At 43.6% G+C, this 24282-nt stretch overlaps 1 protein-coding gene and 1 long non-coding RNA gene across 4 annotated transcripts in view; one reads left to right on the top strand and one right to left on the bottom strand.

The window, feature by feature from the left end:
- The window catches only part of RAP1A (RAP1A, member of RAS oncogene family), a 42444-nt gene that overhangs the window by 2813 nt on the left and 15349 nt on the right, over positions 1–24282 (bottom strand). For all 3 annotated transcript variants that reach the window (XM_056361280.1, XM_056361278.1, XM_056361279.1), the window contains exons 2-8: positions 19551–19621; positions 15511–15594; positions 11767–11835; positions 10127–10183; positions 8532–8672; positions 3422–3565; positions 34–156 (exon numbers count right to left, since the gene is read on the bottom strand). In XM_056361280.1, coding sequence (XP_056217255.1) covers positions 70–156; positions 3422–3565; positions 8532–8672; positions 10127–10183; positions 11767–11835; positions 15511–15567 — 555 coding nt within the window. In that variant the 5' untranslated portion in view covers positions 15568–15594; positions 19551–19621 and the 3' untranslated portion in view covers positions 34–69. The remainder of the gene's footprint in view (positions 1–33; positions 157–3421; positions 3566–8531; positions 8673–10126; positions 10184–11766; positions 11836–15510; positions 15595–19550; positions 19622–24282) is intronic.
- LOC130159566 (uncharacterized) lies at positions 22333–24088 on the top strand. The gene is made up of 2 exons (XR_008825792.1): positions 22333–23826; positions 23882–24088. It is a non-coding gene; the product is annotated as an uncharacterized LOC130159566 (long non-coding RNA).

The following is a 24282-nucleotide window of genomic DNA, read 5'->3' as shown; positions in this document are numbered from 1 at the left end:
TGAGCGCCTGAGCTGCAGGAAGAATTCAGACACCTCTTACCTGGCTCAGAGCTGCTGCGTGATGAGAGTCTAAAGCAGCAGACATGATTTCTTTTTAGGCTTCTTCTTTTCCACTGGTGTTTTTCTATTTATCTGTCTGACCAGGTCATAAAAGATCTGAAAATGAGAAACACAAATTGAAAAATCAAAGTGATAAAAACACTACACATGTCAAAAATTAGGCAGATTGGCAAACGGATACTCTTTCCTGGTGGCTGCAGTTTTATCAATTCATTTAAACTGCTTGCATTTACTCCAACATGCTTTCAAGCAGCCGCTCATGGAACAAGAGAGCACAGAGCTCACAGCAGCGTGCAGAATATAAGGGAGCTGCATCTTGCAACTCCTATCTTGCAGCATCCAGCTTTCTCCTTCAGGCTGCATACAACCAGAGGCTTCAGAGAGTACAGCAATGAAATGGCAACGAGTCCCTTGCTTTGGAAAAGTGGGAGAAAAGGAATGACAACAGGCTTTTTTAGAAGGCAGACATAATATCCTTAAGGATCATCTTCTCACTGGTGATCCCTGGGCTGGTAAGCGTCTCGGCAGAGCGCTGCTTCGCCAGCAGCAGCATGTTCTCACTGCTGTATGGAAAGGCATCTTTTTTCCTTGGCTGTCACCTTCAGAACCAGTCTTTGTTCACCCGCTGCATAGGATGTCGTGATAATTTCCCCCTTTGCCAAACAGATTTGAGCTGTTAATCACTTCACCTTTTTGCCTGGTCTAATCTTTTGAGTTTATTAATAAAACTAGCAAGTAGAAGCAAAACATCTGCCCTGAACTCAGACATTTCCAGACGGGGACGATTACAGGGGCCTCTTTCAGCTGCAGATACAAGTTTCTTGTGAACGCTTTTGCTGTGAGTTGTTTCCCCAGCAATACTCAACCCATTTATAGCAAAATGAGCTTTGCAAAAATGCTTGGAGCTGGGTCGCAGTATTGAGGAGAAATATTTAAACCTCCAGAAGGCTCCACCCTTGTCCTTGTTTACTTTCTTCCTTCCTGGAGTGGCTGACAGCTCACAAATTCTTGTTGATTCCAAGGAAATTCAGAAGATTAAGAAACAGTTTATAACAAATTGCAGCAACTGGTAGTTTAAGATTTTCCAGCTACTACCTACATGAAAAAGCACCCCTACACAGTTAAACAGTTGCAAATAAATGAACGTGACAAGTGGCTTTATCAAGTTCTCATGGAAAATATTTTGTAATATGCTACTGTCTTCTACTGTAAGATTCCAGCAAAAGTAGCAGTCTGTACTCGCAAGAGGACACAGCCAAAATGTTCAAAAGTGTACAGATGAGATACAAAGGAAAAGTTTCTGTAGGATAAACCAATTAATAAGTGGCATCTCCTATGCTGATGCAAACCAGCTTTCAGTATTTAAGCCTCTACAAACAAGAGCCAGGATAATCTGAGCGTGATCATGATGTGCAGGAGTCGTCAGAATTTCTGGAGGCACCAACCATCTCTGCTCTGGCAAATGAGATCCCTGAATGTTTTGAGGCAGTCCCCTCTAACCTTCTCAGGGCTAAGGTAGGGGAAAAGATCCCTCAAAAAAAAAAAAAAAATTTAGAGTTAGAGCACTTAAGTGCTAGTACTGACTGTAAGTACAGAAGTCTGCAACAAGGTTTGAGGAATGCCACTGTCTCTAAGGAAAGTCAGCGTGGTGCAAGAGCATCACACAGACCACCAGAAGGACACCTGAAGTGCTGCTACAGAGATTGACACTGTATTAAAAACTTACTATCTGGATGAAAGGCTTGTCTCACTTCCAGCAAACGCGTGCAGAAATTTATCTCCCTTTAGCCCAGATTTTAAGCAAGTTAGGAAGTCTAAAAGTAGTGAAAAAGCAAAACCAAAACCTAGAAAAATGCAAATGTTTCCTCAGTCCAAGAGCCAGCAGAACAAATAACCAGTAGAGTAAGGTGCTCGATTCACAGTGCTTCTTCTCTGATATCCTCATCTTTTCATAACTAGACAATATAAATTGGCATAAACCTAGAAAATTAAGATCACACTAAAACCAGCAACTGATCTTCCAGATAATTTTCTTCTCTATGATCTGAGTGTCACTGGAGGCAGTAGACGTGACAGGGAAATACGGAGACGCAGGATTCACATGTTAGGGCTGACTGTATGTAAACCATGGGCGTGCTTTCGCCCCAGGACAGCTCAGTGTTCTGCCCGTGGGACAATCCCCTTTCCCACACAGCTCTGGGGACAGCTTTAAGGCACCTCTGGCTAACGAGAGGTCAGTATCTGGCACAAACTGTGGAAATACAAATAAAACCAGAACTTGTTATACTCCACGGTGATCTGTTCAATGACGGAGCCGCTAGTTTCTTCATTAACAGTCATGGTTTTACTACAGCTCAGACACACACACATGCACAAAAATCCCTTCTGGCAGGAGTCTAGCTCAGCGAGCTATATTTACCGGGTTAGATTAGTGCACACTACAGCTAGGCTAATCCCAGCCACAGGAGCTGCAATTCATGCAGCCCCGAGCTCCCTTCCCTTTCAACAGGGTAGCTGCAGTGCTGCACATGTCCCGCTTGCTGCCAACTTAACGCTGGGTCCAGTCCAAGATCCGACTGCTCCTGCTTATCACACAGCCTCCTAAACGGTCCCAGTTATCTCCTGGCACCAAACCAGCTATGCTCAATGGGGTCACCTTAGCTTTTGTGCCTGGAAACCTGGCCTCTGTCACAGTCAGATAATTCACAGCAGAGAATAAAAACTTGGTGCCTGATGTCAAGCAGAGCTCCCTCAGCAGAACTACTCTACCTCAGGTAGCAGTAGGAGGCACACCGATGGCAAAGGCATTTCTCACTTAAACACGGGAAACTGCTTAAACAGGTATATGTCTGGACACGGTCTAGTATGTTAGTGGCTTAACAGAGGCGACCGTGATGGGATCTCTGCTTGAGCAGCCAGATGTACCGGGAATGTGAAAGGCAAATACTTCAGAAACAGCCAGCACTACACAGCACGACAAGTAATACAATGGGGCATAATCCACCTTCTACATAGCAGCAGCAGCTATCTTGAAAAGGTACACTTTCCAGATAAAGTTTATCTGAGAGTCATCTAGTTAACTGGGCTTACTCAGGACCCTCTGCTATTCACACCCTCTTGACATAGGCTATAGAAAGCACTTATCTGCAGAAGTCACCCACCCTTACAGAGAGAAAGGAGCAGATCCCCTTAAAACAAACAGAAACCAGTAGCTAACACCCTGCGTTGCAAGACTTTCTCAGGCTGAGATTTCAGAATCATCCTGAATCTTCCCGATCAAGAGATATATGAAGGACCACATGCTGGATTAATGCAGCATTCATGCTGAAGTAGGAAAGACAAGGGAACAGTTCATAGTTACCTCATTAACGTTGATTTTGGACTTTGCAGACGATTCTAGAAAGGCACAGTTACACCACTGTCTTGCTAAGTTTTGACCCTGTTCTTTGCCGACTACACGCTCTTCCTCCAGGTCACATTTATTGCCAACCAGAATCATTGGAACCTGAAGAGGAGACAAGCAAGGACAAGAGATGCATCAGCAAGTTAATGTACAACATGGACTGTAATACTATGGCTTCCAAAGGCACATGAGGAGGGAGGAAAATACAGACAGTATGAAACCCAATGAAAATCAGAAGGTCAGCAGAGCCGACAGACTGCTGGGAAAGGGTGGAAGAAAGTCCATACTACAGACACCCTGGTTCACAAAAATTAAACACATGGAGGACACCGTAAAACCAAATGGCAATTTGTCAGCATAATCTAAAGTTAGTAAAGATTTATTTTCTGGTCTCTATATCCAACACCATTCTAGTAAAAAACTTCATTTCCAACTGAAATGCATTTCAGGACCTTCACAGGACAGTAGGCTCAACTGCCTGCCGACTTCATCTATTTCAGGCAACTGAACATACAGCACGTGTTTTAAGACACACATTATACATTTCAGCCCCTCTGACCTGTCTTGTCAACCTGTTGTCAAGCCACACAGCAAGAAATGGAAACACCTTCGAAAAGCACTTCCCTGGACACGGAATAAAAAGGAACAGTCCTGTGCAGCCAAGCACTCCCACAGCCCTGTGCACAGGATGACCTGCCTTTCTCAGTTCAACACAATATCGCACTACTGACATGTTTTGCATGCACACAGAAAAGAGGATGTTCAGTACAAAAGCCACAAACGCTGTGCTTGGTATTTGCCAGCTTCGAGTAATTAAAATTTCCAGCTAGTGACCACCTAGCAGCTCAGCTCCTGAAAGCACATCGCTTCCAATAACTAACCTCATGCAATATTAAAACAAACATTTGATACATGTTCAACAGATTCATCCTACACCCATGGGGCAAACACAGGCAAATCATTTGTCCAAGACAATGATGAAAGGGCACCTGCCCTTCTCCTTAAGCCGCTGGCCTTCTAAAGTGTCTGGGCAAGTCACCTTCTCGCTCCTTCATGAGAAAGAAAGTGCCTTGGGGAAACCATTTTCCTTGTGACATTTCCTACAGAAAAGCAGAGAAATTTAATACCGTAGGAAAACGACCTTGGCTGCGGTAAATGCTTATTACCAACGTGTTTGCATCAGGCTGCGCAGAAAGGAGGGGTCCTTGGCTGACAGCCCTGCCACAAATGGCACAAGGGGCAACAGAAAGGACAGGGCTCTTGCTCAGCCATAGCTCGCCGGTTTCTCACAGGGGCAGTGATTGTATTTGCTTGGTGCAGTGCGGAGCGCCAAGTACAATCTGCACTCATTAAGTTATAAATCCATTTGTCTCAAAGTATCAGGGTAGGCACTGGTGAGTGTAAGCAGTAGGAGACTTGCTCTCATCAGTTACGTTTAGATATTGAGTTAAAACTCTTTCAGCAGAAAGAAATAGGGCAAAAAGATTAAAACTAGTACTAAGACATCTTAGAAATTAAGGCCTGATATATAATCTCAGAAGGCCTTCTCTGCTTCTCAGGCAGTCTCTACCAAAACTGTAGCTCACCAAGAGGTCACAAATGGGTAGAAAAGACCTTAAACAAGCAAAAAGAAACCCCACTCAAAACACACACAAAAAATCTCTCTGTAACAACCCAAACTACCCACCCGCCGGTGCCATTTCCATACCTACACGGTGATGAGATCGCAGTGCAGCCCCTCCTGCAGGACCCCTCCCCAGCCTGACACCGCGCCCCAGCTCCAGCCCACGCGTTTTCACAGCCAGTTTGGAGACAGACACACAGTTCAGGACTGTCTACGCCTGAGAATTGCGGGTTACTTATCAGTCTGAAGTTTGCTTTTACCACCTGCATCTCTTAGATCGCAAGGGGCAAGACAGCCAGGGCTCAGGTGGATTCTGAAAGGCGAGCCCACAGCAAGGTCTGCAGGACGCGCTGCAGCACACTGCGTGCACACAGCAGCACAGCATCCTGTTTCCCTTACACTGTGTAAAAGTAGAAAAAAATACCTAAAGAACTGCTGATAATGGGCGTGCACCCTGCTCCATTTCCTGAAACATTTAATTCTTTGAACAGAAAATGAGTACTTTCCAGCTGGAAAATACATCATTATCCACTTCCTTTGGTAATTTACAACACACTGTACATTTTTTATCTACTTCAATGTTAGTATTTGTAGTCTCTTCCCGATTCAACTACACTCAAGATTATTTTCTGTATTTAAAACTCACAGCCACACTGATTAGAAAGTGATCACATATTTATTTTTGAGAAGTTTTACTTATTACGTCAGAAACCTGGAGTCACAATACAGATGAGGCAAATCCAAATAAAAGCTTATTTCGCATTAGAGACTGACAGGGTATTAACAACTGTATCAGCTTAATCCCATTCTTTACAATTTTCTAGACAGTCAAGAGAAATTATCTCACACCAAAACATGAAAATGTGTTTTCAACATGTTCAGCAATAAAAGATGTGAAACAATAGGGAAAAAGGGTGATACTTAGTTGGGTAAACACTGCACCTTTGGAAGACATGAAAACCTGCATCGGGTTATTTCAGAAGGTTAACTGTTCACCATGGACCCAAACCCAGAGTTTGATGAACAACTAGCTTTGGATCATTTACTATTTCATGTAGAAGACTGAAATTTAAACTTTGTTAGACATAGATAATTTAATGGCTTAAATACTGGGATTTAAAAAGACAAGTTCTGCGAGTAAATACAGGGAGGAGTGCATTTTCCTAACTCAGCAGAACACTGCTCCAACGTTCAAAAGGTTCTCAAGCTTGGATTCAACAAGTAACATCTCCCTAACAAAATAAATACGTGAATTTTAATAATTAAATCAAATCACTGAAGTAAAAATGAAAGCAACAGTCTCTATTGTCCGACGAACTTGACCAGCTTACAGTGCAAATTCCCCTCCAGCGAGTGCAGCTGAGCGAAGCGCTGGGCTCTGAGCGAGAGGCTAATAAAGGACTCGCGTTACCAGGGATTTATGCAAGCATAATCCCTACCTAAATGAAAATCAGTTTTGCATAAATAGAAGTTGTGCTTGTTAAACCAAGGAGGGAACCAAAGCCATTCAAAACAAGGTAATCGGGATACGGGACAATGAAGATCCAGGAGAACAAAGCAGCCCGAGCGGTTGCCCTCGGCCGCCGAACAGCTGAGCTGCGGGCTGCGCCCGTCACCACACACTGCTCAAACTGCACCTTCCTGAATGGCCACTGAAATACAATGCACACTGCTTATTTAGGATTTGGCCTAAATACATGTGCCAGCCCTGTTTGCCTCTCACCACCGCTGCCCCAGCGCCGGACGGAGAGAAGGGCTGCGAGCAAGAGGCTGCTGCTTCCACCGCTCCGCTCCGGAGCCGCACGGCAGCTGACACAACCCAAAAGCAATCGGCATCGAAGTGGCTACATTTAAACTGTCAGTGGAAAAAACCAGACAATCTTTTTCACACTCCTCAGGGCAAACCCCTGACTACATTACCAGCTGTTAGGCAAAAAAAAAATTTAAAAAAAAAAATAAAAATTCAGCTTCCTTTGGAGGAAGCCTACACAGCAAGAGTTCCCACTCATGTCCAACCAGCCACATGGCTACCACAGCAAAAGCCACCTGCAATCTCACCTACATCACATGTTTAGAAATTAAAAACCCACCAAGGAGTCCCCTGTGGGAGCTGGGGCCTGAACTGGAAACATGGTAAATAGTTTTCTGTTTTCTTCTGTCAAACAGGACTGAATGCAAACTATCTTAATGTAATTTTTCCTTATTTTAAAAGGGTTTTAAACAACTAAAATTATGACCTTGCATCACTAGCCAAGGCTCTTTCAGAGTCTCTTAATGATTTAATTCATTAACTGTGTGGTCTCCTTAGGGTTACAGATTTTGTATGACAGAATGAACGAAGAGATCTGTTGAGAATTTAAAAGCCTCAGACTGAGGGTGGCCTGCAGAGTGCCATCACCGTTCACAGGGACGGGCACGCCGCAGTGCGAAGCTGAACCCTCCCTGCTCACATGTGCATGTCACAGGAGCAACAGACCCTGAAGCATCCTCCTGTCCTTCAGAAAGGGATAAGCACATTTTCACAGGATAACCTAAAATCCTGTAGAAGTTTTGGTTCTGACGGATTTGGGTGGAGCTCACAAACCAAGAGACTCCGCACAGCTGCAGTAAGGGCATCTCTACTTCACGCGACAAGACCCAGGGCTTGGGGTCTAACAAACCGCTTCAGTTACTGGAGCGGAGGCGACCAAACAGGCTCCCATCCCTCCTTACCAGCATTCTTGCACAGAGGAATGAAAATAAAGGAACATTCAGTGATTTTTTTTAAAAAAAAAGGCTGTTAATACTAATTACAATTAAATTACAAAGCACAGTTTGGCCAATAAGCTGAATGTGTCCTTTCTATTTGCAGTTCAAGTTCATCAACCTGGATTACGACCCGTACGCCTGTGAAGGGCACAGAGGGCGCAGCGTACAACACCGCCCCGCTCCAGCTGGAGAGCCCTCCCAGCTGACCTTCAGGAGACGCCATGGCTTTGGACTTCAACTTCTGCTTCGTACATTCGGGAAAAGCAATGCTAGAGTCTCCTTTAAGAGAGCTGCACACCTACTAAGAACATAATTACTGGCGAGTTCGACTGTTATTTTTCCTTAACTTTGAGGGAAATCAAGTACCACTAAAGCACAGTTAAAGAAGAAAAAGCAAATACTGGAGTTAAAAGGAGCGGGGCAGAAACTAAATGTTTTCAATCAGCTCCCACCATTTCCAAAGACTGTTACAGCTCCCAGCACACGTGAAGATCTGCTTTCACTATGCCCCTCAGCAGGTGTTGGACCTCAAACACCACCACTGAAAATAACAAACAATGCTAATGAAACTTCCTTCGACGCTAAACTCTGCTATACAAGCAAAGAATATTCATAGAAATGTTGCTCACAAACTCCTGGATGTTTACTTACAGACACATTTTAACCATTTGCAGAAGAAAAAAATAGTCTACTTACATCTTCAGTGTCCTTAACCCGTAAAATCTGTTCCCGCAGGTCCTGTAAGTCGTTAAATGTGGACTGTGCTGTTATAGAATATACTAGTGCAAACCCCTGGCCATTCTTCATATAGAGATCTCTCATTGCTGTAAATTGCTCCTGGAATCAAATATTTTTTTTAAATAATTAGCTAGTGAATGCAGCTAACGAACATTTACAAAGAAACACTTTTACTGTAATGGACAAAAAAATAAATCACCGTACAGCATGCATTTATATTTTTACTCCTTACAGAAATCTACTGATGCATGCAAATTTAATAAAAGCACTAACACATCTCTTTCGCTTTGTTCCCCCCCCCCCCCCCCGAGAAAAAGACTTCTTGAAAAAATGGGAAAAAGATCAAGAAGAGCAATGAAAATGTATCTGCAGACAGACTGTTGTATGCCCCAAATATAATACAAGGTATTAAGATTTGGTTGACATATTTTGTAGTGATCTTCCATTTATTTTCTGATATGGTGTTAAGCACGAGTCTGCCATCGCAACAATTCCCCAGACAACAGATATGGACTGGAAATTCAGTTCCTCCTCTAACACCACATTGAAACAGGCCTAGGTGTCCCACACTCACGATTTACTGTGAGCACGACTGCGTGGGAAGGCACTGCCTGACCACCTCTGAACATATGCAATTGTACAGTAGTCATCTCTAGCATGAAAGTGGCTTAAAGGTTCAATGCAATGAAATGCAAGAGCAGGCTGGAAAATCTGTACCAGATCAGAGCTGCCTTTGTCCAAGCCTTTGAAAGGAAGCTTTACCAGAACTGTGTAACAATGATTTCTGCTTCCACGCCTTCACATTGCTGTTGATAGTTTTCAAAGCTTTCTAAATAAAACTAACTGTTAGGGAGCGTGTCCTCCCCTTGTGATGTGCACTCAACCATTACAAGGTCTGTTTACTTAGTGACAGGCCTGTGTGTGGCTGTCGGTGACACTGGTGTGGCAGTAGGCGACACTGGCACGGCAAAGGGCGCCGCGGCGTAGCCCCGGCTGCTCCCAGGCTGGAAGGATGACATGGGCCTCCCAAAGCTGCAACGGCAGCGCCAGGAAGGTGCCGCCTGGGTAAAGGAGTATTCCTTGGCAGGTACAAAATCTTTACTGGTGCAATCCTCTCCACGTACGCTGAGGCGACCTGCTGTGAGGCACTCCCTATGCACTGCCTGGAAGCAGCTTCAGTCTGTGTCTGTGTGCTCTGGCCACCTGCAGACTTCACACGTAAAATTATCCCGTATCAGTATGCTGATAGCGCGACGACGGTGGATGGCAGAGCAGAGGTGAGTGGCACAGCACGCACCAACCTTTGTGTCCCAACACTGGGGCACCAGCTGGCAACAGGTTCACAACGCTGCTGGCAGGGCTGCAGAAGGCTCATTCACCACGCTGGGTTTTGGTTTGCTTAACAAAAGCATCCCGTTTAAATTACTGCAGCTGATCTATTGGTTTTGCTTGGGCCGGATTACTGTTCTAGTCTAAGTTGTAATCTTAACATCTCATCATCTCATTCTTAACAAAGAAACCCCATACCAATTAGAAAAAGAAATTATACTTACTGTCCCTGCTGTATCGAGGATTTCAAGCATACACTGTTGACAGTCTACTTCCACTTGCTGGGGAAAAAAAAAAAAAAAGAGAACAGACAAACACAATTAAAACTAAAATGTCTGAAATGGGACAGGCAAGAGGAATCTCAGCTTAATTTTTACTTCTGTCGCAAAGAGCTCTGTAAGCAAGCTGCCCAGCTGCACTTCACCAACACTAAGAGAAGCACCACTATTAGAGGATTAATTATGCCCCAAGCCAGGCATTTGGGTCAGCTCAGGGACTCTGCTGATTACAAAGGCTTAAATGAGCAGCTCATTGTAAACATCTCAACATAAGTGAGATAACAACCACCCTTACAAATCCAAGGACCTTAAACTTCAATTTCTTTTTGCTGCTGGGGGAGAAGGGAGTAAGGAAAAAGAAAAAGTAAAATATTTAGTAATCCTCACAGTTAGGCTTAGCAAGTCTTCCACTCACTGAGAAATGTCTCAGATCCAACAACGGTAATTCCGGGAAAGTCAAATAAATTTAAAAGCAGAATTCATCACACAATTTACATTTAATTATCACAGGCACAAATGCTACAGGATTTTGTTTTATGTTTTGGTGCCTTTAATTATGGTAACATTTATGCTAATCTGTAAAACAATGGATTACTTGACATCAATCGAGTGAAGAAAGCGGCTCTGTTGGTAGAATTACGTAACATGGCAGCATCAGGGATCCTGACAAGGACTTTTGCTCAGCAATTACAAGCCTGCATCTAAAACAGCTGTAAAGGATTCTATATGCCTTCAAACCAAGCAGAATGCATTTATACTACATGGCAAATTAGCCATTCCTAAAAGAAAACAACAAAAGGCAACTGCTACGCTACAGTAATATAACCTCTGTGATGAATGGTGTATGTATCCTCTATAACAACTCCTACAGGTAGCACACATGTAGCAAATACGGGTATCTTTTATGTTTTGAAGTAATAATTATATGTCAAATTACAGCAAACAGATCTGAGTAACAGTCTGACCCTAGTTTGGTTGAGCTGTTTCTATCCCCAGGCATCAAGCAGAAGCACTGGCAGGAGGACAGGCAGTACATTCACCTGCCAACCACCACAGCTCATATCCCAGTACAAGTGGAAATTGGTGATGGTTCAGGAACACACACCAGACTGATCTCTGGGCAGGTGTAGTAACCTCTAATGAAGAAACAGGCAAAGAGTGGAGAGCTGCAGCCTCAAACCGCCTCAACTTGAGTCACCGGAGATTTAAAGTGAAAGCTCTTGGATGTATGGAGTAACACAGGTTTAATCCTCCTGTTAAACAGAGCTAAGTTAGGGAGCACCCCAATTAACAGCAAAATTTGTCATTCCCTGGTAATAAAGCTTTATAGTAGCCGATACAATTTGTCTGATTGCATTCTGATGCCCTAAGCTAGCAAGCTCCCTTTGGCTTTACAGAGTACTTATCTGCATGAAACCATTTCCAAGACTGATGCTTTTCTACTCATCGCTTTCCTGCTCCGCTTTTATGCAGCCATTACATTTTCTCAGAAAAGATCCCTTCTCATTCCGATAAGCTTTTGTTGCACTATTAAAAAGAAGCGAGCTCTCTGAGACTTGAAAGAAATAAAAATGATGTTATTTTACCTTTCTGTATGAATCTTCTATTGTTGGGTCATATTTTTCAACAAAAATTCCCTGAACAAACTGTACAGTCTGAGGAGAAAGAATAAAAAAGTTAAGTGAACTGAACAGGACCAGTAACATTTACCAAAAAGCAATTCATGAAAAAGTAACACCACAAAAACTACTCAACACTGCTGTTAAAACTCAACAGAGCACAAAAAACCACACAAATTTTCAATTTTTAAAATTAAAAGTTTGCATACATTCTCTTGTTTTAAGAACCGCTTTATTCAGGCTTTTTTTCCAAACTTTTTTGAAATGTAAACATTTGCTTGCTTGCTTCTTTCATAGAAGATTATATCCTCAAAAATGTCTTTACTTCACATTGACTTTAGAAGACTAAAAAACACCAAATATGGAAGACTTGAAATTTAATCAGAAGATCTGGCAATCTGTACAGTGTGGAAAAGTACGGTATGGAAAATCCACATTTCAACTCAAATCATAGTAGAGTTACAGTGGAGCTACCCTGAATTACATGCCCTGAGCACAGACATATTTCAGAGCAGCAAGTTAAACCTGGAGTGTCTCCAGACACTCAATTTGTATTGAACCACTAAAGGAAGAGGCATCATTCATTTCAAAGAGGAAGCCTTTCTTCTATATAATTATTGAAAGCAAATCTACTCCAAACATTCCACCCAGCTGTCATTCGGACGTGGCCCGTCTCTGGACATGCAGGCTCTGTGCGTGGCCTGCTTTGGCTCCTGTCAGTCCGCAGCTTTACTGGTCCTCTGCACGGCAGAGCTTGCCGTTTCTTTTTGCCCCGCGTCCCCACGCTCTTACCTACAATAACCTGTAATAACAGTACTGCAGCACAGGAGTGTCCAGAGGTTGCGCTGATGTTGGTAAAACAAGGTGGTGTGTGTTTGTAAAATTAAGCGCCAAGATCCCAGCACTTAATTTTGTCTCTTTAAAAATCAACAAACGCACCCACTACCTTTTGCCAACTGAATTTCCCACAAGTTTTTAAATACAAATCCTGCAAAGTTGCTACCTGTTTTGAGAAGCTGTATTTTATCTGGACGGAAGGCTGAGACTTTTCTACAAGAGCATTCACACTTGTCACGCAAGTACTTGCAAGCTTTTTGAGTGGCATATGCCAGATACACATAGAACATCTTGCTGTATGCTGGAAACTGAGCAGTTCTTCAGTTTGCTTTCTTTTATCATAAGAAGAAAAGATTTCTAGCACTACCTCATTTAAAAATCATCCTGTATCACTAAACCTCTTTCACACTCTAACAATCAAAGCCTTTGCTTCTCCAATATTTTCTTGTCACACTGAATGGTTGTCCCAGCCTGCCTTTCAGATAACAGATCTCAGCAAAATCATCATCTTAAGATACCACTGTTAACGTGGGTTAGTGTTATACCAGCAATGGAAACCAATAATAATAATTGTAGGTTACAGATGACATTTTAGGATTCTCAGCAGAGCTGCTAATCGAAGAGGATCCAAAGAAGGTTTCTATTTGCCAGGAGGCTAACATTCGAGCACTGAAGTCTGTCACATCTGTACCACTCTATTCTGGGAACTGTGTTTGCGCACCAGCCTTCACTGTGGGACTCTGACAAACCACTCACGACATTTCAACTTTCTACAGTAACACTCAAGAGTCTTATTTCATATCCACAAACACAGTATTGCTCTGAAAGAAAATTAACTGAACCCACGCATTCTCTTTTCAAGTTGTTTTATTTCCAATAAATCGCTGTTCTAACTTTTGTTATCTCAGCGGGTGCTTGTGTGTTCACACAGACATCACTTACACACAAGCATAACTACGACAATATTCAGCTTCATTCATAACCTATGTTACTACGTAATACTCTTGATCTCTGATGTATTTCAGAGTATAGGTGGAAAGAGAGGCCCAGGGAGAAGATACAAATCTGGGGTTGTTTTCAGGTTATGCATGGATCCAAGACTTTTATAACTTTCCCTTTGTTTGGGGGTTGTGCATCCCAACTTCAGTTTCCAGCTCTACATAAGAACGATGCACAACTGGATACTCTTGGTAATACTGTCTACCCACTGACACTCCCGAAAATTTTTACCCTCAGAAATCAGGAGAAAACTACTGCACAGGAAACAAAGAAGTTACAAAATAACTGTGCCTTAATAACGGTGAAGTTTTTTCTGCTATCCCGTCATCCTTACCAAAAGGCACAATCAGCATCCTATCAGCACAGAAGAGTTAGAACAATAAGGAGGATTTGCAGGGAAACAACACCATCTTGTAACCTACACTCTCAATGAAAACACACAACTGAAAACGAACACCAGCCCCTTTGTCAGGCAGTTTAGTTTATACTGTTTGAATAAAGAAATTTTAAAGTGACCTCTGTATTATCTGAAATTCCACCTTGCAACCTTTCCTTGCTAAGGCTTGAAATAGGTAGACAGTCATCTTGAAAGCTAAATATTATTCACTCTTAGCTGCTAACTGGCACTTATTGTGTCCTGTTACAAACATAATGGATCAATGTTGCATATGAATTACAATATATGCTTACTTAGCACCCAGATTTTCAAAAGGAATTTAACTTTTGTTTACCAGACTCAGTATTTGCATTTCAGCTTTTAAAAAGGCCAGAGATGGATGCTGACTAAGATTTCACATCACAAATAAGGAAATTAAAGTATTTCAGATACTGAGTAATTTTTATGTACAGCATTATTACTAAAGTGCCCCATTTTACAGTGAGGTTTTCAATGTCATATAACAAAGGGAATATAGTCCATCAAGGGGATGCTGGTGGAAAAAGTAATACAGATTGCTTAAATTGCTCGAGAAGAATAGAGCGTATCAAAAAAATTTTACACCTACATCTTTTGAAGATTAGGATAGGATCTCTGAAAAAGTATACCAAATTTGATACCTAATTGAATAATCTTTCCTCCTGTTCATCTGGATTCTGCAGGTGATTTACCAAGATTATGAACAGCCCATTTCAGCAGAATAAACAATGGTGTAAGAAGCAGTGTCTACCACATGAACGGCTGGTCAGCTATTATCATCTTCTGTGAAAAGGAACACAGTGTTGTTCCTTGTTTTAAGATAACTTTACACTTGACCAGTTCTTCGCCTTTCTTGTTGGAGTGAGCTGCTTGACTGATCTGTGATAAATATGTGACAGAAATCTCTCTTACAATGCTTTACTATCAACTCTGCTATGTAAACCTCTTACTAGAAACAACACAAGTACTTAAGGATTGCAAAGTGTCATCAGTCCGCTCAACCCTCTGCTCTGCAACACGCTGGAGGTGCCTTTCTCATTCTGCCCTGTGCTTTCAGTCCTGGCTTTTCATCCAGGTTCTATCCAGGATGGAAAACACACAGCCTTCAAGGTACGTAAGGCTGCAACCATCCCTGATTCACTGCTGTGCACAGTGAGGCTTCACTCCCTGTCCCAGTGTAGGTTAGCCTTTTAATACTTGGATATAGCCATTCAGTCATTTATAATATTACACCATGCAGGAAGCAGAAATGAAATGCTGGCTATTGTAACAGTGACTAATCACCTGACGCTTCTCCAAAACATGACATGCACAGCTACTTCAGCAGCGTAACAGTGGCTACATGGAAGTCACTACACGTTAGAAGTAACATATCCCAATGCATTTCATAAACGTCTGCAGCGACAGAGGCCAAGTTTGAAGCTTGTGTATGGGTTTCAGAACTGCTTCCCAAAACTCACCAAAGCGGACTTCCCCACACCTCCTGAACCAAGGACCACTAGCTTGTACTCACGCATGGTGTGGTCTGTTCAAATAGCGACAACCTGGAAAGGAGGAAGAAAGCCAACAGTTAAAAGCGTACCTGCGCATAGTACAAATACATGGCGCTGTCTTCTGAAAGCAGCAACGCTCCCCTGCTCCCACTACTCCTGAGAACAAAAATCTCTTTAGCAACAGCTATGGTTTTTATTTTTCCACTTGGGTTCTCATGTTTAGAAGGCTGCTCCAACAGCCCCAGGTTATACACGATGCGCAAAGCCGGACCGGTGAGGCTGCTGGTGCTGTGAGAGGAAGAGGATGAACACACCATGGCACAAACAGCGCAGCCACACGCACCCGCTCCCAGCTGCGCTGGGTACCACAAGCTCTCACTGCCTGTCCTCTGCGTTCTCAGCATTTTATAGCATAAAACAATGAGCATTGGACAAGAAAATTAGATCAGAAAGATGCAAGTAGAGAGGTTTACTTCTCCCACCCAGCCCCAGCAGGGAAGGATTCAGGTCAGTATTTTCTCTCTGGAAAAGGTCAGGCCTAACTTACAGCTGCCAAGGCAGAACCTCTCTGCTCACCCAAGCAAGGACTCTGCCTTTTTATGGAAATCTTGCAACTCCTTCAACTCACTATGCAGCACCAGAAAACTTCTCTTTCTCATCGAGATTCCCTGACAAATAAGGCAAATGACAAAGCTGGTGATAAACATTTTACACTATGTTGACATTATAAGCCAGGCTGGGCTGTCCCTATCAACAGAGCTCAAGCAAACAATGACCTCAGCAGCTAATTATCTTCCCCAGCAAGATACGCTTTCTTCCCAAGTAAGGCTTCAGAAACACGAGCACTATGAGGCTGGGCAAGCTGCATTTCTCAAAGGCATTTCAAACTAACATTGCCATAGGATTCATGGGTTCACTGGCTACAGTTTGAAGATTGCTTTAAAAATCAAAATGTATTGCAAGTAGCTTGATAGAGAAATGCATCACCTTGTCGACTGCTGTTAACAACGGTCTGCAAAGAACAGGGATAGTATTTTTAGCTTTGCAACTGTGGACAATTCCCTGACAATCTGTGTCTCACATTTATATAATCATTAAATCAGGACAGGTTTTTTTCTATCATTTGAATTCCCAAGGGAAAGCTCTAAAACAGAGGCAAAGGGAAACCCACGTGCTGCTGCACACCCATAGCTAGTCCCTGCCTGGGCGCAGCAGCTGAACACATCACTGGAGACCTTGCCCAAACATCCTACTTTTAACCCTCATCCACAATATGTTTTATGGTCTAAATGTGACACAAGTACAGGTTTAAACAAAAATAAAAATCCCATGTGCAGCTGGAGAGGGGCATACAAATTCTGTGGCCCATTCAGCACAACTGTAAGCTCATTTGCAAGAACAGAAATACAGGGTTTGCCTGCCCGCTTAGCCAAGCTGCCCATCCCTCACCCAGGCTTTAAAGGGGGAATAAAGCTGAAGCTATCAGCAGCAGCCCACAGTTTTAAGCACCCTGGGGTGGTTCTTCAACTCTTGCAGCCTATATTAACTGCCGTTGCTTAACTTCAGAGAAATTGTGAAATTAAGTCAAACTGAAAGGGATTTTCCAGAATGATAACTCTGAATATATCTAAAAGCAGAGCAAGCAATTATCTATGCACTCTAGTAAGTTGACAACATTTCTGGTTAAAATTCTGGCAGCTGTAAGCTCTTCTGCTTGAAAACTTCCGCAACAAGTAACATTCACTTCCTTTCTTTCAAAAATCATGACACTGGATGGGAAGGAAAGGGGAATTCCAATTAGCAATGATTTTCCCCTTGATAATCCTTAGAAATTAAAAGGTGATGCATTTTTTGTAAAGTATACATGCAACTTATTGATCCAGTTTCCTTTAATCTTCCTACAGTTCCACTGTCTGTTCCACCTAAGAAAACCCAGAAGGCAATTAAGCTAAGGGTTAAATTTAGCTGTGAACTCTTTCACTTCTTATTTATAGTAAAAATAGTTGTGGGAAAGTTTCATCTGGGAGCAGTACAAGACTAACTTCTCATTTCTTCGCTACAGTATTTGCTGATTTTTTTTTTTTCAGGTGCAACAGGAAACCAAGATCCTGAAACGCATGAGCCTTATTACTGTAAGCCCCACATGCCTTAATTATCTTGTAGTTCTTTCACAAGTCGGTTAATGCTATCTGTTTATACAACATGAATAGACTGCTCAAGAAATTACTATGCTGCATCCTAGCCAACTTTTCATTTGGCAACTGTTTATGCCCACCTATACAGTTAGACACAGTAGCATTCATTTCCATCCAGAGCTCTGTGTAGTGGAGTTACATGCTGTGAAGCAACAGCAATGTTTGAAAATGCAATGAAATTATGGGTGTTAAGTGTTTCTTTCAAGGCAAGAAAAGAATATGATCACCAAAGACTGTAAAAAAGAAAGTAACTTTCAGTGCTGTCATAGATGTCGTGAAACTGGTCTCATTAGTTTTGAACGATGTGATGCAAAAATAAAGCAAAAGCTGAGCGTGTCTCCTTGCTCATGCTCCCTTTTCCCATACACACACAGCCACTAGCTGCGGCAGGACAACTGCAGGGCACAGAGCGTGTTTCACACCAACCCATCGCTGCCCAGCGCAGCAGGCTCCCTCTTCCCTGCTGTATCAGACTCTCCGACCTACCCAGCACCTGTACAGCCATTTTAAATACAGAGCAATAAATTAGCAGGGTTCGGATTTAATCTATATTAATTAACAAACTTTGCTTCTACACTGCAGAGCACCCGACATGTCAGGATTAATCTCTGCTTTTCTTTATTCTTTAACAGGGGCATCTAGGCTACTGTCCCCAGCACTGTCTGGGAAGTGACAGTAAAAGATGCTCAGCTATTCACAGCATCAGCCCTAAGATGACCAGCTCCTACACGAATGGTGAAGGGTCCTACCCTGTGAACAGATGAGAGGTGAGGAAGAGAGACAGAGCATTTGTTTTAATATACAAAAATGAAAGGCAGTGCAGGCAAGATGGCAGAAGGATCTCTGAGGAGGACCCGCAGATGAATGTAAATACAGATGAAGCTGGAACCTGAAACTCTGCTCTGAGGGCCTGCTCACCTGCACCTTTATTCAGCCAAGCACTCACGCACTCTCTTAACGGCACGAATCATCTTTCAGCCTGTTGCAACCGGGTGGCTGAATCAGGGTGCAAAGCAGCAAAACTTTCAGGGTATTTCCCAACCAGCGGAAGAAGCCAGGCAGAGGCTGCGGGGAGGGTGGCACAGAGAGAACAGCTGAAGCCCTTCAGAGATAAACCTGATGCAAATACTAGCCGCTCCACTTACAAAAGTTTCACCAGTTTATCAAGAAGTTTATAATTTGGGTCGTGGGGGAGAGAGAAGTATGAACAAAGAAGATAAGTGAACACAGCACTGAGAGTGGGTGCAAGAACTTCACACTGACCTGAAATGCAACATGCACCCTGTGAAATGCAAATGCACGAGTACAGTTTTATACATCTGAAGGAGGCAGCTCGTGTTTATCAGTTTCTCCTTCCTCCTCCAAACACTGACAGAGCTACGAGTAACAGGAGGTGCAAATACATGGCTCAACGCGAAGAAGGCAGTGTAACAGCACGTGGTCTGATGGTTTTGCATAACCTGATGAAACGTTGGCCCTAACCGATGACACAATCTCCATTAAGACAATAATACAACTCTTAAAAAGATAAAAATCAGAGCAGACACATTCTCTGAAGATTCAGCCTTAAAAAGAAAAGCTATGGACTGTAATCACAGATCTGTATTTTGTACAATAGCAGAGACGACATCAGGAAAGACAATCCAAAACTTTGCGTTTCATTTCCCCACTACAGGAAACAAGATTCAGGCAACATTTTATTTTAAATGATGCATTACACACTTAATCAATTCTCAAATTTCCCCAACTGCCAATGTTTTCCAAGTCAGCAATTTAATTTGAAACATATTGGGAACATTAAAAAACTCATACCTTGGCATAAAAGATCTCTCATCAGTGTTAGCAGCCCCTACAGAAGGTTTTTCGAGGCTCCCTACAAGGGACTGGAAGAAAAAGAAGAATTAATAACTTTTCAAATGACAGTGTATACATCAAATATTCTCTTTATGGTTTCAAACCACAACACGCCTGTTAAAAAATTTGCTCTTTGCTTTACCAATGGAGCTCTACGTGATTTCTGAATACTCAAATCAAATTACCTTAAGAACAAGAACTCCAATACAATTTAACCTTAACAGCGAAAGATTGGGAGGGTCAGGTGGAAGCCAATGGCAAAACACAATTCCTACTTGATTATGTCATTAAAAAACACTTTACAAACTGGACTTGCAGTTACTGAGACACAACATTAAACTTTCTTAGGTTAAAAAGTAAAAATCAAGCTCACAACTGTAAAGTTCATGTTTCTGTTTAACACAGGACTGCACTGGCTTTTGGAAGCAAGAAGTAAAACTTGTCCCTGGGCTACACAGCGCCTGGAGCTGGATGGCTGAGCTGACACTATCTCACACATCCAGTGATGAAGCTTCAGCCCAAAAGCAGAGTAACCACAGCTGACGAGTCTCACGTTCCGAGAGCCACAGCGTCCCCACCGCCCTGCTCAGGGCGGGCTGGGCCAGCGCTCCAACATCTCTGGTCGCGGGACAGGCTGTGGCAGAACTGCAGCAGCGCAGGATCGTGCTCTGGCTCGGTCCTCCTTGCCTCCCATCGGCTCGGGCAAGGGCTGCTCACCCTGTCACCTTGTTGGATTGAGATTTCATTGACAGGCACAGGTTACTTGCGGTTTTGGGGTTTCCCTCCCCCCCTCCTTTTTTTAAACAAAAATTTCAAGTTCCTTATTTTTGCCTACCAGATTTGATAGCAATAAAATACAGTCTGCAGCCATGGTAGGAAAAGACAGCCATCACAGGGAAAAGTACTTCCCTTCTTATGCACAGTTTTCAAATCATTATCTAAATAGCTTGTCTGTTGTTCCCTTTACATCAGTTTTTACTGGATTTATGCAAAGTTGCCGCTTCTGTCCACGACCCCCTGTACCTGTTACTTGATGACTGCATTTGCAGAAAGTTCACACAGATTTCTGAAGTCCCACTTTTTCCCTTTCCTCTGACAACACTTTCTACCCCAATACCATGGATTTCACTCCTAAATAGATATTTACAGCTATCCTCTCTTGATTTCTAACCGTTCATTGTTCAGCTAACCTCGTGGGAGTTTTAAAGAACAGTTCAATGACCAACTACTATTGAAAGTCAACAGGATCTGGGCGGGCTCCCACCTCCCTTCTTCCAACTTACTTGGAACTCCCTGGCTGCCACTTTTGCACCTGCAGCATGCCGTGCCTGCACCAGCGTGGGAAAGCTTTACCCCAGAAACCTGGGGAAATGTGCTTCTGAAGAACAAGCTACAGATAACAGATCAGCAAAGATATTTAAAAACTGGGTTGGTACTAAATGAGTCAGAAGGTCATGGCTGGACTGAGAGGCAAGGGGGAGGCAGGGCAGACGGGGAGGCATCTGCTGCTCTGCAGCTCCCACGTGCTGCGGTGAAACCACCGGGGCAGGCGCTGGATTACTTGGCAGCTGAAGCAGGGCTGGAAACACCACCAGGGGTACCGGCTGGGCTTCCACTGTGTGCTGAGCACACGTCCAGTAGGTAGGTTTAAACAGACACAGCCAGACTTTAACAGATTAACAGACTCCATCCACTCTGACAAACTGGATTAATCAAACCCTCACCGAAAGCTGGCTGCTATGGAGCTCCAAGCACACGGGAGCTTCCTGTGCTCTCTGGGTTCTTTCCTCATCTCCCACAGTTTGCTTTTCCCACAACAAAAAGACAATTTTCTCCTGCAGGAGGGATGGGCCCTGCTTAAGTCAAATCACCATGTTCCTGTGGACTTTTTCTCCCTAATATACTCTACACACGACTTCAGAAGACAAACCGAGGTCAGCCTAACCCCATTTGAGGTTGTATCAAGTTTGCAACGCGCTTCAGGAGATGAAAACTGTACTTTCTAATATCAAGAATGTAGGAGAAAGCCAGCTGTGTTTAAAGCATCCCCCAGCCCTGAGTGATTTTAAAGGGGAGAAAACATCACTTAACTACTCACAATCAGCACTGCCATAGTGAAATCTAATGACTGCTCCAACACCTATGAAGTAAAAATATTTTATGGAATCCATAAGGTTTCTTTTTTGTAAGGAACACACAACGCCTGTGCAACCACGCTGCACCTCCGCAGCAGAGCTGCATGATCTCGGCTGCTCACCCCTGCGGGGAGCTGCACCACGCACCAGTGCCAGGCGCAGTATCACCGCACACAGGAAACAGAAGCATCTGGCACTGATGCTATCGACGTCCCTCTGAAACGAATCTGGCATCCTGTTCCGTACCTCTCCAGCTCCTGCACCAGCCCTGCTGTGCCCCGGCCCCCGCTTCCTCCTCCAGCCACCTGGCTGGCCCCAAACCGCAGCAGGATGAGGGGGACAGGTCGTCCTCCCAGCCCTGCCCGGGCATCACCGACATCACATGTGTGACACTGCTTGAAGAGCACCTACAAGCTGTGACAAAAAGAAAAGGGCAGAGGGGAGAGCATGGAGGTGTACCCAGCCAGCAGATACAGCACGCTGCCAGTCCTCGAGAGCAGACTCGGTCCCAGCACCACTGTCTCCCTGCCCCAGTAATCCTGCTGGCTCCTTGTCCGTGTGCTTTAAAAGGCTGTACCACTTGCAGTATCACAACTCACCAGGACTGAACTGCAACAACAATGTTACTTCCAATAGCAGTCACGGCCATGGCTACACCCTACAGCCTGCGAAGGGTCCTTTGCCTTCAGCCCTTCATAGCTTCATTGCCACCAGCTACACCAAAGTCTCTATCCACTACCAAAAGCTGACAGCTCAGTGTTTCTCTCTGGTTTCAGAGTAGCAGATCAACATCCATAGGTAAGCAAGGGCGGTAGTGCAGGAAGCCTCGCATTTTCCTTTTCCCTGACGACTCTGGGCTCCCCTGGCCGGGGTGGAAACCAGTACGTGCCAACTCCTGAGCCTGCAGCCTGGGGAGCGCAGACTTACCCCCCACATTGACGGGTAAGTTCAATGAAATCAATGAAAGCCACCATCTCCCTGGACACTGGACCACTGCAGCAGGGTCCTGTCCTGCTCCCAATGCGTCCATAAAGAGGCAGAAGACAAGGCGGTATTTCCCAGTCGCACGCTTGCCCTACGCTGCCAGCGGTGCGGGGGCACAGCGAGACAAGCCCTTGGAACATGTCCCTGGTCCTTCCAGTCCCAGATGAGGCTGTCTGGGTTTATGTGGCTACACACTCTTCCCAAGAGCATTTCTGAAAGCTTCCAAGGGATTAAAGAAACAACTGTTCCTCTTTTAATGCCAGAATCATAGGAAGTTTAAATGAAAACCTAGGAAATTATTTTTTTTTTTCAAAATATTTCTTTTTAGTAGCTCTGCTTCCAATGCTCCAGAGCCATAGGCACATGCCACACTGGAGCCACAGAAATCAAAATTTTTAGAAAGATAATGAAGCTGTCATAATACTCGTCAAATATTTTTCCAAATGTAATAGGAATTGAGTGTACAGCAATGCAGAGAACATTCAGGCAGCTCTTGCTGCAAGCATCTGCCTGGATCTAATTTGTACAAACTTGAAAACAGGGATTTCTAGTGAAAGCACTGACAAAGTCTCAGCTGTAAGACTAAAGATAGACAAAAACTCAGCGCCGCAGACTGCATTTTCACTCAAGAAGCACCATGTGCAGCCCTACTTTAAAAAAGGGTGAGTGAAAAGGAACAGAAAAGCGAGGCACCGAATGCGCACACCCCAAACCACAAGCATCAGTCCCTAGAGACAACATGAAACGGCCTCTCAAGGTGCAGCTTCTACAGCCACATGCACTGTTAACCCGACATCTGTTTTGCTCTCTTGCTGTTCCCCAGAAAGATGCACTGGGACAGAGAAAGACAGGGAAAGGTGTCCTCAAGACAGAGGGGAGAGGTGCAAGGAGCAAACACCACTCCCTCAGCTTTAGAGAAGGAAAAAAAAAAAAAAAAAAAAAGAGAATAAACACCTCCTGAGTGCTGGCTTGCTTATCCTCCGCACCTCCCTTTTTCTAGCAGTTTGATGTTCACATGCGGAAATCAAAATATTTCCATGGGGAAATGTGCTGTCAGCATTTTACAGATTTGGGAGAGAAAGGCACAGATGTCTGTGTGAACTCCAGCACCCCCGGTCTGGAGTCACTTCAATGTGACTTTAAAGTACAATTATCCTGCTGCCACCCCAGCAGCCATCGCCTTCCCGTTTTCCCGAGAAAGGAGTAGATTCTTGGGACGTTACAGCCACATGTCTTGGTTATTTTTACCCTGGCAGCTAAATACTGGATCATGGCTACTATAAACAAACCTGTTTAATTTTGAACTTGTAAGTGTTGTTCGTGCCAGTTTTTTAAGTTACTATAAACCAGGCCATGAAAAGGGATGGATTTTTTTTTTTTTAAAAAGCATCTACTAAACATTGCTTAATATCCTACCAAAATCCTTTCATTGCTCATAGCCATGTTTGCAAAACAAACTCAAATCCAGCACTTTCGCAAAGGAAAGATTTACGATGATCAAAATCACACTAAAACTGGCAGATCCCTTCCACAATAAAAAACCCAAACAAATACAAAGAATGATACGGCAA

This window comes from Falco biarmicus, chromosome 16, assembly GCF_023638135.1.
Source record: "Falco biarmicus isolate bFalBia1 chromosome 16, bFalBia1.pri, whole genome shotgun sequence".
NCBI classification, from domain to species: Eukaryota; Metazoa; Chordata; class Aves; order Falconiformes; family Falconidae; genus Falco; species Falco biarmicus.
The sequence above is the reverse complement of the archived record's forward strand: the minus strand, read 5'-3'. Positions and strand labels throughout refer to the sequence as shown.